We start from the raw sequence: 22,303 nt of genomic DNA on the forward strand, positions 1-22,303 counted from the left end.
CATGCTAATCACGCTAGCATAATGCTAACAACATGTTAATCATTCTAGCATGATGCTAGCAACATGCTAATCATGCTAGCATCTTGGTAAAAACTAGCTAACCGCACGCTAGCAACCGAGCGGCGAGTTTTGCCACTGCAAGCACCACTTCACATTTTCTTATGGAAATGTACATTCTAGTGTTGTGATTACTATTCACCTAGACAAAACTTCGGCACGCTACTCCTCCCGCACCTTTTGTCGTAGACCCATGAGTGAGGTGTCAAATCGACCGGTTCATTGAGGAGAGGTGTGCTATGTCTTTTCTAAGCGATCGGTTGTACGATGATCGTCCGGCGGGCGATAAATTGGACGAAAAAAGTCCCATAGACTTAACATTGGCACAAAATTTGTGAGATCATATCTTTTGACCAGAAGGTCATAGAGACTTGGGATTGGGCTCTTTTGACTCGGCCTATCAAGCAGCCAATAAGTAGTGACATAATAACTTCATATTCGCACCCTAGCAACCACTTAGGGCACCCTAGCAACCATAAAACTACATTTCCAAGCCATATTTCAGCTCCAGAAAATAGTAGAAACATGGAGTTTGGCTTTTTTGACTCAGACTGTCAACTAGTCTTTAAATATCATCTCATAAACTGTATAAGCACACCCTAGCAACCATATAGAGTACCCTAGTAACCACCTGAACACATGAATAAGCCATATCTCAGCTCCACAATATCGTACAGACATGGTTGTTGGCTCGTATGCAATCATGTACAACAGCCTAGCAACCGAGCGGCGAGTTTTGCCACTGCAAGCACCACTTCACATTTTCTTCTGGAAATGTACATTCTAGTTAGTGGTGCTTGCCTATGGCAAAGCAACACTAGTGTTATTGTGCATACTTATTATTCTTATTCTTATTATTCTTCTGGCCACTTTTTGACGCGCTACTCCTCCCGCAGTTTTTGTCACAGACCCATGAATGAGGTGTCAAAACGTGCGGCCTGTTCGGGAATGGTGTGCTATGACTTTTATAAGGGATCGGGGGTACGATGTTCGCCCCAGGGGCGAAAAACCGGCCGAAAAATCCCATAGACTTAACATTGCGTCAAACTTTGACGAGTCGTAGCTCGGAACGAGGATGTCGCAGAAACGTGTAATTTACCACATTTGAAGAGGCTGACAGGCTCTGTAAGAATATACCACACAATGGGGTAAAAGTTGCACCCCTGTGGGGCAGGAGCTGCCCAAAGTTGCCCCATTGACTTACTATGGTGTAGGACGGCCCATGAAATGGGCCGTCCTACACCATAGAAACCGCTTTTATATTGAACATAACTCTGGATCACAGTGTCGTAGAGACAAAGGGGCGGGCTCATTTTACTCAGACGGCCAATCAGTCTCTCAGGATCATTGTGAAGCTATCTAGCCACGCCCTAGCAACCATTTAGAGCTCCTTAGCAACAAGTTCCATAGACTTCCATTGAAACAGATCAAAGGGATATCTCAGAATATAAGAGTCATAGAAACATGAGGGTGGGCTCGTTTGACTCGGGGCAGCAAACAGCCAATCCTGAATCACCTCAACACTTACTGGCCACGCCCTAGCAACCATTGTCGAGCACCTTAGCAACCAAAATCCAAAGAGGAATATCGTCCATTCTGAATGTCACAGAGGCACGGGAGTTGGTTTATATCATTCATACTGACAAGCAGCCTTTGGAGTTTCATGATTGGCAGCTGCCAAGCCACTCCCTAGCAACCAAACAAGGTACCCTAGCAACCATTTAGCAAGACCTATATCTCTGCATCAAAACATCGTATAGAGATGGGGGTTGGTTTATACATTCACATTGACTTTGGAGCTTCATGATTGGCAGCTGCCAAGCCACTCCCTAGCAACCAAACAGAGTACCCTAGCAACCGTTTTGCAAGACCAATATCTCTGCATCAGAACATCGTATAGAGATGGGGGTTGGCTCTTTTGACTCATGCTAGCAAACAGGACTTGCTACATGCTAAACATGCTAGCTGTGAATAGCTACATGCTAATATTGATTAGCTAAGTGCTAAATCATGCCATGAACATTATAAAAACTCTATAGTAACCAAATGTGAACACTACCAACCACCTAGTAACACCATAGCAACCATCCAGAATACCATAGCAACCACCTAAAACACCCTAGCAACCACCCAAAACACCCTAGCAACCGCCTAGCAACACCATAGCAACCACCCAGAATACCCTAGCAACCGCCTAGCAACCACCCAGAACACCCTAGCAACCGCCTAGCAACACCCTAGCAACCACTCAGAACACCCTAGCAACCACCTAGCAACACCCTAGCAACCACCCAGAACACCCTAGCAACCACCTAGCAACACCCTAGCAACCACCCAGAACACCCTAGCAACACCCTAGCAACCACCCAAAACACCCTAGCAACCACCTAGCAACCCCCTAGCAACCACCCAGAACACCCTAGCAACCGCCTAGCAACACCCTAGCAACCACCCAGAACACCCTAGCAACCACCTAGCAACACCCTAGCAACCACCCAAAACACCCTAGCAACCACCTAGCAACCCCCTAGCAACCGCCCAGAACACCCTAGCAACCACCTAGCAACACCCTAGCAACCACCCAGAACACCCTAGCAACCACCTAGCAACACCCTAGCAACCACTCAGAACACCCTAGCAACCGCCTAGCAACACCCTAGCAACCACCAAGAACACCCTAGCAACCGCCTAGCAACACCCTAGCAACCACCCAGAATACCCTAGCAACCACCTAGCAACACCCTAGCAACCCCCTAGCAACCCCCTAACAACCACCCAGAACACCCTAGCAACCGCCTAGCAACCACCCAAAACACCTTAGCAACCACCCAGAACCCCCTAGCAACCGCCTAGCAACACCCTAGCAACACCCTAGCAACCACCCAGAACACCTTAGCAACCGCCTAACAACGCCCTAGCAACCACCCATAATACCCTAGCAACCACCTAGTAACACCTTAGCAACCATGCTAGCATAATGCTAGCAACATGCTAATCATGCTAGCGTGTTGGTAGCATGATGCTAACAACATGCTAATCATGCTAGCATCATGCTAGCAACATGCTAGCAACATGCTAGCATCATGCTAGCAACATGCTAATCATGCTAGCATCATGCTAGCAACATGCTAAACATGCTAGCAATATGCTAGCAACATGCTAATCATGCTAGCATCATGCTAGCAACATGCTAATCATGCTAGCATCATGCTAGCAACATGCTAGCAACATGCTAATCTTGCTAGCATCATGTTAGCAACATGCTAATCATGCTAGCAACATGCTAATCGTGCTAGCATCATGCTGGCAAAATGCTAATCATGCTAACATCATGCTAGCAACATGCTAATCATGCTAGCAACATGCTGATAATGCTAGCATAATGCTAACAACATGCTAATCATGCTAGCATGATGCTAGCAACATGCTAATCATGCTAGCATCTTGGTGAAAACTAGCTAACCGCACGCTAGCAACCGAGCGGCGAGTTTTGCCACTGCAAGCACCACTTCACATTTTCTTCTGGAAATGTACATTCTAGTTATTATTGCAATTATCATTATTAGCAGACTTTTATTTATTTATTCATTCATTCATTTAGTATATTAATAAGACTTTGTACCAAGCTATGTATGCCAACACTTCATGATAAATCTTTTTTCTAGTCATATTTGTATTTTTGTATACATTTTTTAATATATATGTATACGGACGGATGGATATACCATCGTGATGGATGGATGGACGGACGGACGGATATGGATAGATAGATAGATAGAATGGATGGATGGATGGATGGATGGATGGATGGATGGATGGATGGATGGATAGATAGATAGATAGATAGATAGATAGATAGATAGATAGATAGATAGATAGATAGATAGATAGATAGATAGATAGATAGATAGATAGATAGATAGATAGATAGATAGACTCGGCTCGTTCTCAGTCTGATGGCTTTGAATGACAGATCACGCCTGCAAGTGACAGTGTCTCAATGAGCGGACATTAACACCGGAGCTGATGGCCACTCACACTCACTCACTCACACACACACACACACACACTCGTCTCTTCCCCTTACTCGGTCTCTTTATTCTGCGAGTAAACGCGAAGCACAGCGCCTCGGGCAGTGAACACAATGGAGAGCTGGAGAGGGTGGGACGGAGGGGGAGAGAGACCCCATGCATGTATAAATGAAGGCTGTATGGGGGGAAGGTAGGGGCGGCCTTGACGAGATCAGATTAAACAACAATACAAAAGCCCACCACACTCGCTTCTTATTTATTTACATTCTAATGAATGGGGAGCGTTTGTGTCAGCTGAAGAATTCTAATATCCTATAAGGCCTTCGCCGTGTTAAATCAGGGCTAATGGCCTGTTTATTTCGGGATTTATTTGAGAAGATTCGGGAGTGTTGGGATAATGGCCGTTGTTCAAATATGAATGTCAGGATGAACACATGTAGCTATAACATACATTCATACCCTCGCATATTTCAGCTATATGTGCCCTGAAAGTTGCAATGTCTCAATGTTTCTTATCAGTAGATAACAGTATCCTTTTCTTTTACAATCTCTTCAGAATTGTAGTTACATTTTATAGTCTTCAGATAGGCCTAGTGTCTGTTTTGTTTGAATTTGGGCCTAATTTGCTACTGGTTAACACGACAGATTTTTCAACACAATCTCATGAAAGTGCGTATCGATGGCACGCATTTTATTTCACGTCCCATTTATACCCCAAAAATAGTTTTTGCGTGCATATGATACGCACTGTAAACCCCTTATGTAGGAATTAGGGGTGTGGAGTGCGTGAGTGCGTGCTTATTGCACGTCATAAAGTGCGTATCATATGCACGCGAAAACTATTTTTGGCGTATAAATGGAACGAGAAAATGCTTTTTCACAATGCAATATCTCAGACAACTTGCCTAAGAGTTTCAAATCAATAAGATTGCAAACTTATTTTATTTTGTAGGTTTTTCTAAAGCATACTCAAAAATATATCCAAAAAAATAAATAGAAATACCACAGTAGCCTATATTAGACTTTTATTAATTTTATTTGACAAAGATACCAAAGTAGTTTGACCAAAGCAGCCAGAATTAGGCTATATAATTTTTGTTTTGTTTTTATGTGGCATTAGACTATAGTTTTTTGGATCATCTCTCTTGATCTCTCCATCACAAAAGAGACATAAATAAATTAAAAATCTCAGAGGGTTTTGGGACACTTGCAACCCTTATACTGGGTTTACAATACACTATTCGCGAACCGTTCGCCTGTGAATGTAGGACTGAGCTTCCCGAGCTCTTTAAGCACGTTCCCCAGCGCTGTGACCTCCAGGTCGCCTCCCCCGGGGATGATGCCTGTGTGTGGGGGAAGGGTTTGCCCGTCAGGCTGTGGCCAATGCATCCTCCGTCAAAGCCCCGAGCAATCCTGTTACACACGCAGCTCGCGCGATTATCCTGCTCTTCTTCTCGGCCTCTCGCGCACAGACGACACATCACTCATATTATATTTACCAATATTAGATTTGAACTAATTATTATTTAAATGAAATACACGTCACAATAGCTAACAAATGAATGTTCTAAAAATTAAACATGTCCGAAAATTTAAGTTTAGTTGTGGGAACTTAGTAGCCTAGTATTGTCCTCGAAAGGAAATTTGTTTTGGACTACATGTTACTGCATGTGTAGCCTATCATTGCAATAGACGATCGTGTTGTTCAATGTGTAGGCCTGCTGTAAGATAAATAGCTCATATTATTTAAACCTTCAGAGCAATTAGGCCTATTTTTCCCAGGTTTACAAAAACGTCATTAGCACTTAAAACATCTTGAGAATTTGACATCTTGAAAAATCTAATTTTAAAGGGCATTTAAACCAAGACATTGTAGCCTAGGTATGTCTTGACGTTTGGCTTTAGCTTTATATTTCTGGGGTCCAACAAGGTCAGTGATCTTTTTTATTTATTTTATTTTTGTACAATAAAAGGTCAACCACAAATATTCTTCTTGTTGAACAAAACTGCAACCATTTTAATTTAGTATGTATTTTTGAGATAATATGCCTATATTGTTTTGATCTAAAAACAAAAATCTAATTTTAAAGGACATTTAAACCATGTTGAACGTTTTCTTGTGAGAACTTTCATCAAACATATTTTAAGAAAGTATAGGCCTACCCATTTATTTGTATGTCTTGACATGAAATGTGGCATTAGCTTTATATTTCTGGGGCCCAATAAGTTCAGTGATCTTTATTTTATTTATTTATTTGTTACTTTTGAACAACAAAAGGTCAACCACAAATAGGCTTGTTGAACAAAACTGCAACCATTTTAATTTATTATATATGTATGAGATAATATATGCGGGAAAATTGGGCTATATGGATTAACGGAATCAAGTGTTTAAAACGTGGGATTTTAATGATTGATGTGTTTAATCTATTTCAATGAAAATACAAATTTTCTGCTTTAAAAAAAGTTACATTCATATCTATATAGCCATTAGCCACTATACGATTTAAAACACCCCATACATCAACCTACCACCTCCTTCTCTCTATATAATATAAGCCAAAAATACCGTTTTGTGGTTTTCCAAAAGCCTCTCAGCGGCACTGCCGATTAATTTTGTTTACGGAGCCCGTGCGCTGTGCGAAACACCCCCTCTCGCTGTATTCTACACGGGCGCATCGAGTCGTACAGAGGGAGCGCAGCCTACTGGGTTTATGGTAATTGCGGTTGTTCCCCCGACTGGCCTTCTGGGTAAGAGAGCGAGCGAGAGAGAGAGCGAGCGAGAGAGAGACAGGCGTCTTGCGCTCAGCTTTCATTCCCCGCTGCACGCGCTTACCGAGAGACACGCATACACAAGCAGCAGTTGCGCGAGCGTTCAGCGCGCCAGGGATATCGCGTATCGGAACCGGGACAAAGAGAGACGGGACATTTTCCGCGAACGGTCCGTTATATTAAAGAGAGAGGGGAATTCGTGTGGCAGTTTTGTTGGCCAGTGCTCAGTAAATGTGCGTGTGAGGACCGGTCCGTGCACACAAGAGCAAACACATTGCTGCCGTTCTCTCGGCGTGGCTTTCGATCGCTCGTTGTCTCGCGAGCCCAACATGGCGCTGCGAGGCGTCATATAGCAGACTGAGTTCAGTTCAGCCGGAGCCCCGGGGATTTTTTCGCCACCTGTGCGTTCACGCGGTTCGTGTCGAAGCGATCATCCTCTTCTAAATCAAAGGAATTACGTTCGACTGCTCCTGCATGGATGTATATGGATCCCCTATACGTGTTAACAGTTTTTCCAGGAGTGGATATTCATATTCGGCAAGTCCGGAGATACTTTGAACTTCACAAGGACTTCCTTTGAAAACTAAATCAAAACCAGGGTTACTAGATTGACCTAAGTTATAGAGGCTACAGAGTAATGCAGCTTCTAATAAGAACATCTGATCCTCTTTGTTTTAACGGGAATCTTTGCATATCTTAAAAAACTAAAATCGTGAAAACTTGCATTTAAAGAGGAAACCCCATACGTTCCGTTTGACTCAATGAACAACAGGCATCAATTCATTCAGGTAAGAACATTTTAAGCTTTATTATGTTTTCCATGCCTTATCTGCGTATGTTTGTTCCGTTACATTGTCCAGTAGGCAAATGCGTATAGCCTACGATCCGTTCCGTTCCGTTTCGTGCAGACCTTTGGAAACGCTAAAGAGGGTTCGTTCTTGATACTAGAACTATTTAAAATCACGAATCCCCATATAATCTTCTGTTTTGACATATTTTACATTTCTGCTTGAAACTTGTTCTTGTTGACAAGTTTTCAAAACATTGTCTCTGTGCTGACTGCATGCATAGTGTCGCGATCATGTTGTTGACATTTCTTGTTGGTGTTTGTGAAGAAATTGCTCTTAATTTTAATTAAATCTAAACAATGTGATGCTCTGTTAGTCCAAGGACTATCTTCACTAGCTAACAAACCATTTCCCACGTTACGGGACTTTCCTTTTTAGTAGCTGACCTTTTTTTCATGTGCATCTATTCAAAGCGAAAACAAATCGTAGATTTTGTGGAACTGTTGGTTTCTGTGAAATTCACGTGTATTCATTTTTTCGTATTGAGTAATGAGACGCCAGAAATCTTGCTAGTGCGCGCTCGCGATGGCGCGTGGACTTTTTTTCCGATCGGGATACACACCGCGAGCGCTATTGATTTCACGAGCCTCGCCCTTTTAAATGACGGTTACCAACCTTATGAAAGTTTTAAGAAATTGTTCCTTGGGGTTCCTTGCAATTCTGTGGAAAACGAGAAGTTGATATGGCCTCCAAACAAGACAAGTAGTCTACGTTTGGAAGTCACCTTCACTTTTGTCTCTTTTTTTTCATTGAGCTTTGTGAGGGGACCGAAATGACACATTGTGGACAGAAGAAGCCTATGAAATTATATAAAACGAATTAAAGATTTATTATGGAGTCTTGTTCCAGACATTGAAGCGAAATGTTTTTCAGTAAAATCGCTTTGTGGAGACACTATACGTCCGTCTTTTGTTAGAAACGAATGTTGATGAGACACTTCGCGACCTTCTTGCGCTCAAAGTTATTTGCTGTCTGGTTGTGTCCGGGACGGGATGAAATGTCGTGAAGACATTGACAGTTCTGTGTATAATCAGTCATAGACGTTTGAATTTTTATTAATCTATTTGTCCTCGACAGGCGCAGACATTTGAACGGTTTAAGATCCATGCAGGATATTTTTCTTGGAATATTGGAACTTGGAATATTTCATCCACTATGTCACGCTGTCGTGTGATTCTCTAACAACAGTGCTATATTGTCGCGCCCTGAGGCTTTCTTTGTAGGAAAACCCGCTGTTGGCCAGTTGTTAAAGAGTGATGGTATCCGAAAGTTATAGGTTTAAATCCCACAAGGGCTGATCAATGAACCATTATCACTGTGCAATGAATAAGACACCTAACACCATATCCAGGTTGACTTAATGAGTGCAGTTTAAAAGCTATTAAATTACTAATTAGTACTATTTGTGTGGAGTTTACACAAAATAGACAAACATGGTTTCGCTAAAGCGAAGATTTTATATTGCTGGCTATTGTTGTTACTCTTGCTGAGGCAAACTTAGGCCTCTTTCCTGGCCTGTTATATATATATATATTTTGTCAAACCCGTGAGTTAATTTTTCACAGAAGTCTTGTTTCTAAATGGTTGCGACGTGCTATTCTGCATAATTAAAGCGCTGTGGACGTTATTAATCAAACATGTCAGAACGTATTCGTATGAATCCTGGTGGAAAGTAAGCCCTGGATCCATCCATATTTTCATAGGCTTGCCTAAACGGCTACCACAGTTTTTTGTTTTTTTTTGGCATCCTTTTAGCGTGACTCAATCATAAAAGTGCATTTCACTGTGACACGTATTGCTGAACTCCTAATGTTGTTCCTCAACATCTCTTGTTACGAATTTCTAATAAGAACCACTTGGCTGTATATTTTTGAGTTGTCCCATTGCTTCTTTGGAGAATAATAGAGTGCTTGATGTCAAGTTCTTCAAATCAATATGGACTGTTACTTTTTGAGTTCTTTTTGGCTTACAGGCCTAGATATTTTTCTGAAGTAGGCAGTGGAAAGTTGTTTGTTTCTATTGAATCGTCATATGGAATCATAATATAGGCTACTTTTTGCTTTCAATTGAAACATTTATTCGTGTCTTGACACGGTCAATTGAAAAAGACTTTTTACTTTGTCCCAAATCACACATTGCAAACTTTATAGAGTGGAACTGATGACATTTAATGTGATATAAAACCCAACAATCTGCTCGTTATTAGTTCTGTCCAATGCAACCTAATCGAAACGTGTGTGCTTCTGTTTTTTGTCTCAATTGGCCCACACCTTTTTTTAGGCTACATGCGCATTCACATTTTATTTGTTTTTGTAAATGACATTAATAAACAATGTACAGTGTTTGTATACGAACTGGCACGTATATCGGTTCGTTGTTTCCCCCCATTTATTTGGTCCAGTCCTCCCGGCTCGCCCGGCTGAAACCCTCAGCTCTCCGGGTTTGTCAGCTCGGTGTGAGCTCACGCCTGCATACTCTCCTCACTCCTCACCCACGGAGCCTGTCTGCTGTAGACACACCAGCATATATGTCAGCGTCAGATTTGCAAGAGAGAAAGTGTGACATGTCTGCCCCGTATTGTAATGCTCTATACATACCCGCGGGTGGAATTCAGGCCAACAAGTCATGGCCTGAGTTAAACCGGTGCCACAGTTCAGGGAGTGTTTGAAGTGATTAATGTTGGCCATGAATCTGACAGAAATCAGACCACCAAAACGATCCACATGACAGAGTTTGGCTGCATTAGAGGTTACGGGGATATCGTATGATATTACATTAGAGGCCAGCGGTTAACATTTAACTTTTTTTTGCTGGTTATTTCGTTTAACACGGAATATTTTAGTCTGTTTAAATGTGTGTTTCAAACTTTGGTTTGTTCCTGGACCTCAAAGTTTATTACCTTGGCCTATATATAGAAACATGTAGCCTAACCAGAAATGTTAAAATAGGCTACTTTGGGACAAGGGCTTATAAGTTTTATCTATTTCGGCGGTTTATAATATCTTATTTTATAACAACTTATGTAGCATATCATTCTGCTTCTGCTTGTTAGATTTTTAGTTTGTGCTTCAGAAATAAACCTGGAGCATCCTCTTTGCACATCTGTCACAACGAATCATTCCTCCACATGTTATGGAAAACAATTTGCAAAACAATCGGGCTATATCTTAAATTGGCTATTTAACTCTTGAGTATCAGTGAGCAGACATCCTCATAGAGTTGCTTTCTTTACTAAATCGTATTGCCAAAGTTTGCTTTTGTCTTGGCAACCCGTTTGTGTTTTATTCCCAGCGCTTAGTTCGTGTGAGGGTGGAGGGATGCACTCGGATCGGATTTCGGAGTTTGGCTCCCGCTGGAGACGTCACGGTTTGATTGAAGTTTCTTCTCGGTCCGAGCGGTCCCGCGGGACAGCCCGCGCTGAAACAGGAGAGCTCTTCTCTTCGCTTCGGCAGCTTTTGTGCCGCAGCAGGAGCCCCGCTCCCGGAGCGACGCCTACCCTTGAATACATTGTTTTCTTTTTCTTTGCTCTGTGTTTCTTATTTCTCACACATTAAAAGCTGAAATTCTTGATTAAATAGCCTACTGTATTCCAGAAAAATAGACTAGGCTATAAAGATATGGTTTGAAAATGCCACTGTAATTTTAGGTTTTATTTATTAATGAGTAAGATGAGCTAGGCTAATATAATACCCAGTTTGCTCATTATCTTGTGCAGGAGGTTGTGTCTCGGGAATCGTACACTCTCAGAAAATAAAGTACATAATTGTACCTTTAGGGGTACAATGGCTTGTCACTGGGGCTGTACCCTCAAGGGTACAGCTTTTGTACCCTTGGCATAGGGTACATATTTGTACCCCTGTGTATCTTGAGGTCCAATAATAAGCCCTATGGGGTACGTTAGTGTAGATTGTACCTTGGGGGACAGAAATGGACTGCTACTGTACCCCTATTTCTGACAGTGTAAGGAATTGACCAGTTCTGCCTCCTTTAACTCTTCACGGACGTTCCTTTTGGGAGTTTTGAAATATTTGGGGTGAAAAGAATTACAGTTCTTACATGTTGTCATATGAACAACCAGTCAACAGGCCTACAATTTAAGTCTAACGAGCAAACCTAACAGTTCTTGGTTCGAGTGGAACAAACTTACTCCGAATTATTTAGCAACCAATCCGACTGAATAAGTGTTTTTGATTCACTAAAAAGAACCGACTCACTAGTAATTCGTGCGGAAATCGGAGCACAGGTAAAAGACTCAAGAGTCAGTCAATCGTGAATCGTAGGCTACTACACGTGCACTACATTTTTCGCGCTGTAAATTCAGTAGCGAAGTTTCTGTACCGCTAAATATTTGTGAAAAAAAAACACTGTGAAAGTATTTTATGGTCGTGTTCTGTCGGCAAAGGAACCGGTTCCGAATAAGCACCGGTTCTTCCCGCGACCCTTGCGCTTAAAGTCTCAAACCCAATTCGTATCGATTTGTATGCGCAAGCAAGAGGGGAAAAGACAGAGAGAGAGGGTTAGAGAGAACAAGCGCTGTGTAGTCTCTAGAGAGCACGCACGCAACCCACCATTTCAAAGCAGCGCGGAGCGCACGAGGCAGACGGGGAGGTGAGAGAGAAAGAAAGAGAGCTAGAGAGAAAGAATGGCTGCGGGGGCCGCACGCGGAATGTGTGCGCTGCCAGCGCGTGGGGCTCGCAGCAATTCGTATCGCTTCTCGCAGCTGAATGTCTGCAGGCAAATAATCACTTTTGTACATGTTGTCTTAAATATCCGCGCCCTGCCCGCATAATGTTTAACTGAAAGGTGCGCTATAGATTTCTGGGTTTTTTTATAGGCAATTTCTGGACTAAATTGATGTTTTTGCGGGCATTTATAGCCTGTCTCAGGGCCTGATATTTTCTTTTCGAGATATGATATGAAGATCATGATAATAATACTATCTTGAGTATTTTTTTCTAATGATTTTATAGCCTACTTTTTATTGTTTTAAATAGGCCTTAAGTTTTTATCCTAGACCTGGATTTTTAGTCTTAAACTATGAGAGAAATCAAATGAGGCTGACCTATCAATCAGAGATTAAATCGATATTTATTGTGTGAAAAATCGAAATGTTCAGTCAAGCTGTAGGCCTATATGATTTCCCCCATTATGTCATGGGTGAAAATATTATTCTGTGTATTTGGGAGAATTCTATGTAGGCCTAGTCGTATATGCACTAAGTTACTTAATAGGCTATTAAATGATCAAGATAAAGCATTTTTGTTTTTAAATGTCAATGACGCTGTGGTGGAAATATTTATATAAAAGTATTTTTTCTCTGAAAGTCTTTTTTCAACAATCAACTGCGAAAAGTCAACAGCAACAAACAGTGCATTAACGTTCAAGGGTTTAGTCATTTAAAAAGAAAAAATAATGTAATCACCGCATAAATACCCACGAATCACCACGAAAGTGTAAAAAGGCCTTTTGCTTATAGGCCTATAATGTGATAGCCTAATCTATGATAATTTATGTAGGCCTGATGTTTGTAACAGGCTATTTCACCTGCAACTTTACGACACGTTCAGTTAGACATTGGACGCTTTAGGCTGAAGGCAATAAAGATAAGTTCTTCCACCGCAGAGCAGGTCTTTTTGAAATGTGGCGCTTTAATGAAAATATCTTAGTCACATATGTTGAATACCTTCTTTTCATAAGTTATGGACGCATGTGATAGGCTACATTTTAGTATAGGCCTATACTTTACGTTTGTCTGGAAAAGCGTTTGTCCCCCCCCCCCCCCCCCCTCCCTTCATTCGGCTTTGTTTTACCTGCTGCTTACAGATATTATAAAACATGTTACTGCCACTTTAAGAGTTGTATGGAGTGTCTGCGCTGCGGACGATAGACTTGGCGATGTGCCACAGTTTGAGATCTGCTGGCGGGACCTCTGGGGCTTCAGGTGGAGATCTCAGCGGCCCTCCATTTTCTACACTTGAGCCCTTACTGCAAAAACTCACACCTCAGGAGATAAACATTTAACACTCTCTTTCATGCTCCGCACACTTTATAACATCATCTCGTGTTCTACTGTCAACACCAACCTGAAGCAACGGCTTTCGCGCCTTGTCTCTGTGCCACACTGTTGGGTAGACGTTTTTGGGTAGGCATTCCAAATAATTAGTTTAGTTTCCAAATATAAATATAGGCTACTAAGCGTTATTGTTGTTTTGGTCCTCCTTTTGGATTATTATACCAAATGGCAAATACAAAGGGAATATTTCTTTCTTTCTTGACAAAAACAAAAATGTTCTTCCATTTAATTAATTCGCTCTTTTTGTTTTTATATAGGCCTAGGCTTATTTATATTTGTGTATATGCAAAAATGTTGCCTCTTTCAACGTGTGTGTGTGTGTGTATATATATATATAGGCAAGGCCGTAACCAGGGTTTGAAAATTAGTGAGGTCCGGGGTGTTGTGTAAAGAATTTTGCTATAATAATGGTTTGGCCATTGGACCCACATTTCCCAATGGACATTAAGCTGTGACCCTTTTTTTTAATGGAATTTGGCATATATATATATATATATATATATATATATATATATATATATATATATACAGGGGTTAAATTTGGATTTAATTATGTGTGGGGTAGTCTCTCACTAGGGGGGTCCGAGGGTTTGCCCCCCCGGGATTTTTTTGTGAAAAATAAACCAAAATGGCACTTTCTGGAGAGTTTTGTGCAAAGAAAAAGTAGGTCTAGCAAGTGCAACGCAATCTCACGACCAATTCGTCCGAATTTGACGAGTGATTAAAAGATGGCTAATTCGTACGAATTCGTACGACCTCATTCGTAGGAATTTGTACATTTGTCTAAACCCACGTGATGGGTAGGTTTAGGGGCGGGGTCAGGGTCATTCGTACGAATTCATACGAATTGGGCAACTCGTCAAATATGTACGTTTTAGCAAAAATCGTACTAATTCGTACGAGTGAGGTCGTACGAACTGTTACGAATTAGCCATCTTTTAATCACTCGTCAAATTCGGACGAAATTCACACAGATCAAACACAAATATGCTGACTGAATAGATTGCTAGTTGAGAAACACTGCTTTAATTAATGTTTTTATGATGGCTTTGTGAAAGGTTAACTAAACAGCATGAGCCGTCTTCCAGCTGGCCAGTAAGTTATTTGGCAAATTTCATTCTGTAGGCTAACATACAGATCTGTTTTATGCTATTGTTTTTGATAGTGTTATACATTTCTTACAGATAATCGATTGTCATTGCGTTTGTCTTACCGAATGTGGTAGCTTTATGCAATTACAGTTTGTCTATAAGCTTCTTTTTTTTTAAATGTATTAATGCCGACAGTTAAATGTTGCCAGATATTGCTACGAAAAACAAGCAAAACAAAATAATAATAATAATCCGAAATAAGTTCAAAGCTTGTGTTTTGGAAATAAGGTTAATATATCACTAAACCTTTCCACATTAATAACTTCCTAAAGTGTCACATTAAATCAGAAAAACAGGTGACTACTGCCACCTTTCTATTAGGTGGATCTGGCAACACGGAGGCTGCACCCGCGTTCACAACGCGCTCTCAAGCCCCGTTCAGTTCACTGCGCCAGCTTCTCGCAGCAACATGAATTGCAAACACTCATATGAGGTGGTTTAAACACTGCTAATTAATCATTCAGAGAGCTTGACATTTTATTTTTGAATGTAAAAAAAATGACCGAGGTCCGGACCTCGGTGACCTCATAGCTGGCTACGGCCATGTATATAGGCTATGCATCAACCTACCTACACGGTCTATTAGCTTTGAAGTGAGCTGAACATCACCCGCTGCAAAATTACAGCATTTTTTTCTTTAGGCAGCGCCGCGCGCGTTGACAGTATTTAATAATGGCGGGGATATAAAAAAACCCAACGTAAAATACGTAGCAAACCTTTGTGTAGTTTAGTGTTTAGTTTATAAGCCAAGGTGATTAGAAACAAAGTTAAAACAACCCATGTATAGCTCGCTTCAGTTTTGGCTCACCTGCAGACAAAGCGCCCGGCGCGCTTGGCTTGTGATTGATGTCTTTGAGAGCGGAGGTTTCTTTCCTCCATGGGGGGTGAGTACCCCTCTTACCGAAGCGCCCCTCAAATGCATAATGTCCTCGCCCCCGCTGGCGGAATGAAAGAGCGGGTCACAGAGGGGACGGAAAATGAGAGCGCAGAGAACGTGTCTGAATGGCCAAGGCGAGTGGGTTTCTGCTGCGCTCCCCACGGCAGGGTCGGATTAGGTTTTGAGAGCAGGGGAGGATGGGGGAAGGGAGGCACACGCTCCGGAACGGGGGCAGAATTTACGTTTATTAAGTTTAATGGCTGCTTAATGCTGGTATAGTTATAGAACAATAATTCAACTTCATGAGTTTACGCAAGAGGTTTACTGTTGGGTGCATGTGCTTAGTGTGAATAAAAATGCATCCTTTACTGTTTTGCATAAATGCAACAGATTTTTGTAATTGTATTTATTAATTTTGTTTAAAAGCATTGAAGTGCTTGTGTGACTCGGGTTGCTATGGAAGTGATGCATTCACATCTGTTTGTGTATGTGTGTAGGTTGGTTTGATTGATGACAGAGGGCAAACTGTCTCACTCTTTCAATAGCAGCAACTGTGGCCATGTCTCTAGATAAGCTCTGGGTCTGCGTTATTGAAATCTGGGGTCTGTAGAGCCATCAATAACAGGCGCAGCTCGCCTACTCAACAAAGCACCACTGTAATGTCTTGCCAAGCTGTGGGGCTGGGCAGCAGTATTTGGGGAGGGGTATTTTGATTTTGATCGCACCTTTCTCCACTGTAATGACAATCCCCGCTTTGCATTGCTCGGAACAAGTACAGAATGCAGAGGGATTCCTTATCAGTGCACTTGCTCTGAGATAACAAAGCATGTGGCCCAGTGACTGTTCGTCGAGAAGATAAAGGCATGTGTAGGTGAGAAGCAGGCCAAGGCCTCACCATGAAGAGGTCCTTTCTCATTTTCCCTCTCGCCAATTTCTCTGCTCAGTGATCAAGTGTTTACCTGGAACTTAAACGGTATATGAATAAATAATAGAATGTGGTAAATTTTCAGTCTTTTGAGCTGCATGATGTATATGTTTTTTTTTTCCTCCAACAGAAAATGATCCTTATGGGATGGTGAAGACGAGAGAATCTGTTGAGAACTAACAGAGAAGACAGAGTCCTCATTCAAAGCATGGTAACCATTTCATACATTTAATACGTGCACATGGATGTAAACCCTTACAGTTAGTCATGTGTTGGAACTAGTGCAGTCAAATCGATTAATTGCATCTAACAGAAAAATGTGTGTGTATGTATGCATGTATATATATATATATATATATATATATATATATATAATGTGTGTGTGTACACACACATATTATATAAACAAACTTTTTTTGTTAAACTGTCCCCTCCCACATTGAAATATATCAATCTGTCATGCTTGTAAAGTGCATAATCACCTGTTTTTATGCATTATAATTCTCCATTGTTGACAGATGCTTTCTGTCAGAATGTACAAGCCAGGACTGGCATAATTTTAACTCTCAGGTCGCTCTCAGGTGTGATGGGAAGACCGATCTGTGCTGTCTACCATACTGCACAGAAAACATACATCAAAGCTGCTGCTTTTCCCACACTATAACCTCACTGGAGCTGACATTTAAGAACGATTTCTGCATTCTCCTGTTGTGACCTTGAAAAGTGCAATATATTGTGACGTCCTTGTAATTTCCTAGATTTTTTATAATGGTGGGGAAAAACATGATATTAATGCGTATGAATCAGTTTATGATTAGAGTGAGATGCTTTTTTTCTTACATTTTAATAAGAAAGTCTGATTTTGTATAACATGACCACATGTGATGTCTGTAATGTGCTGTGATTCATTTTTGTGGCTCTTACCACATGTAGTCTCTTATTTCCATGACAAATCTGCCATCTGATTTAGTGAAAGGTGAATGTTGTCTCTAGATAGATGGATCGTTCCTGTTTTTAATCTGGATTGGGCTTTTGTTCACTTGTCTGTCCGTTGTTTGAGTCTTATTGCTCTTTGTTTGTTGTCTCTCCCTCTCCCCCACCCTTACCACTTTCTGCTCTTTTGTCGCAGGTGGATGCGAGTACAACCTGCAGAATGAACCCTCTCAGTGCGCTTGGTATCGATCGGACCAGCTTGATGCGGGAGAGCCTCCGCGTTCATGGAGGGATGGTTTATCCACCGGGAATTCGGACCCTGCCAACAGAAAAGGGCTATGTTGGTGACAGGATCCCCGACTTGCTCTACAAACCAGATGTGTCTCTCGACAGCAGAAAGAGCACAAACAGTTATGTTGGACTTTATAAAAGTTCCCCACCTGGGATTCAGAAGTCGCTGATGGTGCCTGGGACTGGAGCAGACGCTTTAGGGTTGGACAGACGGGTCGTTTCAGGAGATAAGCCCCCAGAACTGAGTCTCAATGGTGGTAGCTATCTGCGGGTTCCCTGGATGAGTCCTTACCATGAAGCTGGAATGTACCCTTTCTTAGACTCTAGTAAATACACTGCTTTGAACATGTATAAAGCATCAATCCTTTCACAACCACCACATTACCTTCCTCAGCATCTGGCCTACCAGTCTCTATGTGCAGGAGGCAGTGCAGCTGGTACAGAGCGCTTGTTTTTCATGCCCCCGTATCCCCCTGCACCTATATCATCACCCCTTCCTCCTCCTCTCAGGATCCCCACTGCAACTGTTGCCCCTACTGCACTATCACCTATGATGCACCACCAGGACAAAACAATACAAAGTATTGGTCCAAGGATTCACCATGAGCCCTCAGCATTTGGGCAGCAGACATTACATCAGCAGACCCAGCCCCACCATCAGTCACCCAGTGATAGGCAACACAGCAGCAGTGGAAACAATGCCAGCAACAGCAAGTCCATCCGGACCCCATCCAGCAAAAACACAAGCAGCACTAGCAGTAATGTTAGCAGCAGTAGCAGCGTTGGTATTAGCAGCAGCGCCAGTTCCATAGTCTCAGTAGACTCATGTCCTTCCCATGTAATGCAACCACCCCGCCCCACACCACGCCCCCCTCAGCCACCTGCAGCCCCCCCTCCCCCTCCTCCACCTCTTGTGGATAGCACTATGGAGTTCCAGAAGCCTCTGTATAGGAGTCCTTCCTCATCCTCGTCATCATCACCATCGGTTGCTCACCCTATCTACATTAGCAGCATGTCCCAAGAGCTTCGCTCTCCAATTCGGCCTACTAGCCAGAAGTCTAAAGCCAAAGAGGCAACCATGGAGTCCAAAGGTATGGGGAATGAAAGAAAGGGCAGCAGCTCACCTGTTAAGACCTCTTCTGAGAAACCACCTCAACAGGGGCCTATTACCAAAGACCCAGCAGACAAGCCGTTAGACCTGTCTGCCAAAATCATTGACTTCGAAGGACCTACCAATGGGTACCCCCAAAAATTAGAGGCCTTAGCCAAGCTTGGCTATTCCCCCACTGCCCGTTATGGACTTCCCCCAAACAGGGAGCTTTTAAAAGAAACTCTTTCTCCAGCTGTTAGCACTTCTTCTAAAACTCCAGAAAGGCCTGAGATAATTAGCACTTTACCTTCTTCCTGGGTAGTGCCAAGTCCTACCCAGACAATCAGCTCTGAGGCTAGTCAAAACAAAGGCTCCAGCATCATCAAGAATAAGAATCTTGAACATGTGGTGCCACAGTCAAGAAGTTCCTCTTGTTCCAGAATTGATGACCAAAACAATGGCTCAAACCCAAGTTCTGCACCTATTGTCATGACTACAGCATCTCGGCCATCATCTGTCTCACCTTCTCCCAAAATTAATGGAGAATGGCCAAAGTCAGTTCCCACCCCACCAGAGAAGACCCCAACTAATAATCATGGTGGCAGCCACCCCACAGCTACAAAGCCCTCAAAGACGCACAAAAAAAATGAATCCCCTGAAATTGGCTTCAAGCCCCAGCAATCACATTTAGATAATGGACATGCTCCAAGCCACCTTTACATGCCTCAGGGTGAAACTTACCTTCCTCCCAGCTTAGCATATTCTAGCAGATATCTCTCATACCCAGTACCTGAGAGTCTTTCCCTTTCCCACTTGCAGTTGTCAGGAAAAGGGCCAGTGTACCCTCATCCAGTTATGCTGGGCACTAACAGTCTGTATTCAGCACGTTTGCCACCCAAGCCTGGCATCCCATATGGCATCCCACCCAGTCATGGAGAATATCTGACCTACCACGACTCACAAGAGATGGTCCATCCACTAATGTCTCCCCACCTGACCCTGGACCACAAAGTCACTGAGCGTCTGGAACTGAGGCACAGACCCCTGGACAAGCCTTGGCACCATGACGAGACTCCGTATAAGCGCCAGAGCATCACTGACACGGACCCAAGTTACAAATCTGAGAGGGAGTCAGAGAGACAAGACATTTTGGGCTCAAAATCTCAGAGCAAGGCTCACACAGTGAATAAAGAGGAGATTGTCTGCATCGACCTGGTCCAAGATGACACAGATGGCAGTCCAGAGCCAGAGAAATATAGTGCCATCGATGTCAAATGCAAAGAGCCAGCTAAGCCAGTCGGCAGTGGGACAGGGATGGCAAATGAAAGTGGCAGTAATTCTGAGGGGAAAGAGCCAGAGCTCATGCAGATCTTGCGCTCCAGCCAGCCTGCCGTATCTTGGCCAACTGATTCAGAGCGACGGACAGAGGTATGTAGTCCACCCCGTCCACAGAAGCAGTCTGACTCTCCTGTGCACAGCCAGACTGAAGAAAGCTCCTCTGAGCATAGCCCACTACCTGATATGTTGGAAGAGCAGACACTACGCTGTGCCAGAACCTCCGGCGAAAGGGCTCGAGGTGATGGTGCTGAATTCAAAGTTGATCGGCACCACGCTCATCAACAATATGTGGACTTGGGCAAGGATGGACTAGAAGACACAGAATCTCATGAGGAGGAGGAGGAGGATGGACATGGATTGTCTAAAAGCAAGAGATCCAGCTTGGCTAAGAGAATAGCCAACTCCTCAGGCTATGTTGGCGACCGCTTCAAGTGCGTCACCACTGAGCTGTATGCAGACTCCAGCAAATTGAGCCGGGAACAGCGAGCATTGCAGGTCAGTTATGTCATTTTGTATGTTGGTTAGAATGACTAGGGAAGTTTGTGCAATTATGAAGCATGTCACTTGTCATTGTCACATTTTCTGTTTGAGAATCATTCAGGTCATGTAAGAGTGTTATAATTTGAGAACACCTCACATTTTCTGTTCCCTGGTCAACTCTTCAAGGACCAGTAGCTGTCATTGAATTAGATAAAGTTTCCCAGCCATCCTGAGATTTACAGATACACTTTAAAAATAGCTCAATGACCTCAGTTTCGGCTTTGAACGAGCACTTGTATCTAACTTCCACACTCGGTTATATTGAACGCCTTGCTAATTACAGATCTCCGTAACCCACTCTCCCTCTCCTGCTCTCTCTTTCTAGCAGTTTTTGGGCCCTTGCTGTGAATCTGTCAAACAGGCTTTAATGGCAGAAGTTCTACAGTTAGCGTGAGCGAACTTGTGTGTTTGTACAAGAACACACACGCTTGAGTGTGCGGTTCAGTCAGCGGCCGAAAGGGTTAACACAAAGTGCCGTCTGTGGCTGCTTTGCCCAGTCGTGCGGAAGCTCAGCTGCCAAATGTTTGTGTGTGCGCGTACGCGTGCATGCATGCCATGGCCTTGCTAGCACATAATGCTGCAGGCAACTGTTAACCTGCAGGTGAGCTCTGGAGGCCTGTGTGTGTGTGTGTGTGTGTGGGGCATACCCAAACATAATCACACACCCTTTCCTACAGGCTTCCATCTTGCGCTCCTTTCCTCTCTTTACACACGCACACAAAAACATGCACACCCCCAGGCCCCCAATAGCCATGTCCGTGGTGGCAGCCCTCCCAGCTTAAGTGAAATCCGGCCCATTCTTTCCTGATGGGGAAGATTAGAGTTCTTACCAGCAGCAGCAAGCAGAGCGCTCGCCGACTGGCAGAGTCATTAGCGCACACACACATAGTCGCGCAGTGGAGGGAGAGTAAGGGAGAGGCTGATGGAAGTAATGCCCTAATTTCAGATAGCCCACACAATTTTGGAAAGTTTTTTTTTAAATAAGCCCAGTGTTTTCTATGCATTTCCACATATCCTTTTAAAGTTTGTATGATTTAAACATCAGCTTTTAAAGCCATATCATTCTCAGATATTTCCTGAATTCCCCAATATTTTTTGTGTAATGGTAAGTTAATGTTTGTTTGCAGATGTGTTAAATTTGTGTAAATATTCAATTCAAATCATTGAAAAAGATATTGAGCCCCATTCTGATTGCTTAGATGGAAGGATTATCACAAGAGGACAGTAATTTAAGTCAACCAGCTGCGTTTTGGGAGGTCAGTTCATTTTATTTTTAAACTACTAATCAGTTGAAATGAGTAACACTTAGTTTTGCGCCCACAGGCGGTTGTGAAGTTAGACTTTTTTTCTTCCTTTTCCTCCTATTTTAGGGGTCCT

The 22,303-nt window shown here is 42.8% G+C and overlaps 1 protein-coding gene across 2 annotated transcripts in view; it reads left to right on the forward strand.

Moving 5' to 3' along the window:
• Positions 1 to 6,847: 6,847 nt before the first annotated feature.
• Positions 6,848 to 22,303, forward strand: part of bcor (BCL6 corepressor) — a 41,426-nt gene continuing 25,970 nt past the window's right edge. The window contains exons 1-4 of one of the 2 annotated variants that reach the window (XM_056271886.1): positions 6,848 to 7,648; positions 16,865 to 16,945; positions 17,864 to 20,881; positions 22,126 to 22,182. In XM_056271886.1, coding sequence (XP_056127861.1) covers positions 16,943 to 16,945; positions 17,864 to 20,881; positions 22,126 to 22,182 — 3,078 coding nt within the window. In that variant the 5' untranslated portion in view covers positions 6,848 to 7,648; positions 16,865 to 16,942. The remainder of the gene's footprint in view (positions 7,649 to 16,864; positions 16,946 to 17,863; positions 20,882 to 22,125; positions 22,183 to 22,303) is intronic. The other variant, XM_056271888.1, reaches the window with a different exon arrangement.

Source organism: Rhinichthys klamathensis, unplaced genomic scaffold (assembly GCF_029890125.1).
Source record: "Rhinichthys klamathensis goyatoka isolate OS25496 unplaced genomic scaffold, OSU_Roscu_1.1 h1tg000327l_1, whole genome shotgun sequence".
Classification (NCBI taxonomy): Eukaryota; Metazoa; Chordata; class Actinopteri; order Cypriniformes; family Leuciscidae; genus Rhinichthys; species Rhinichthys klamathensis.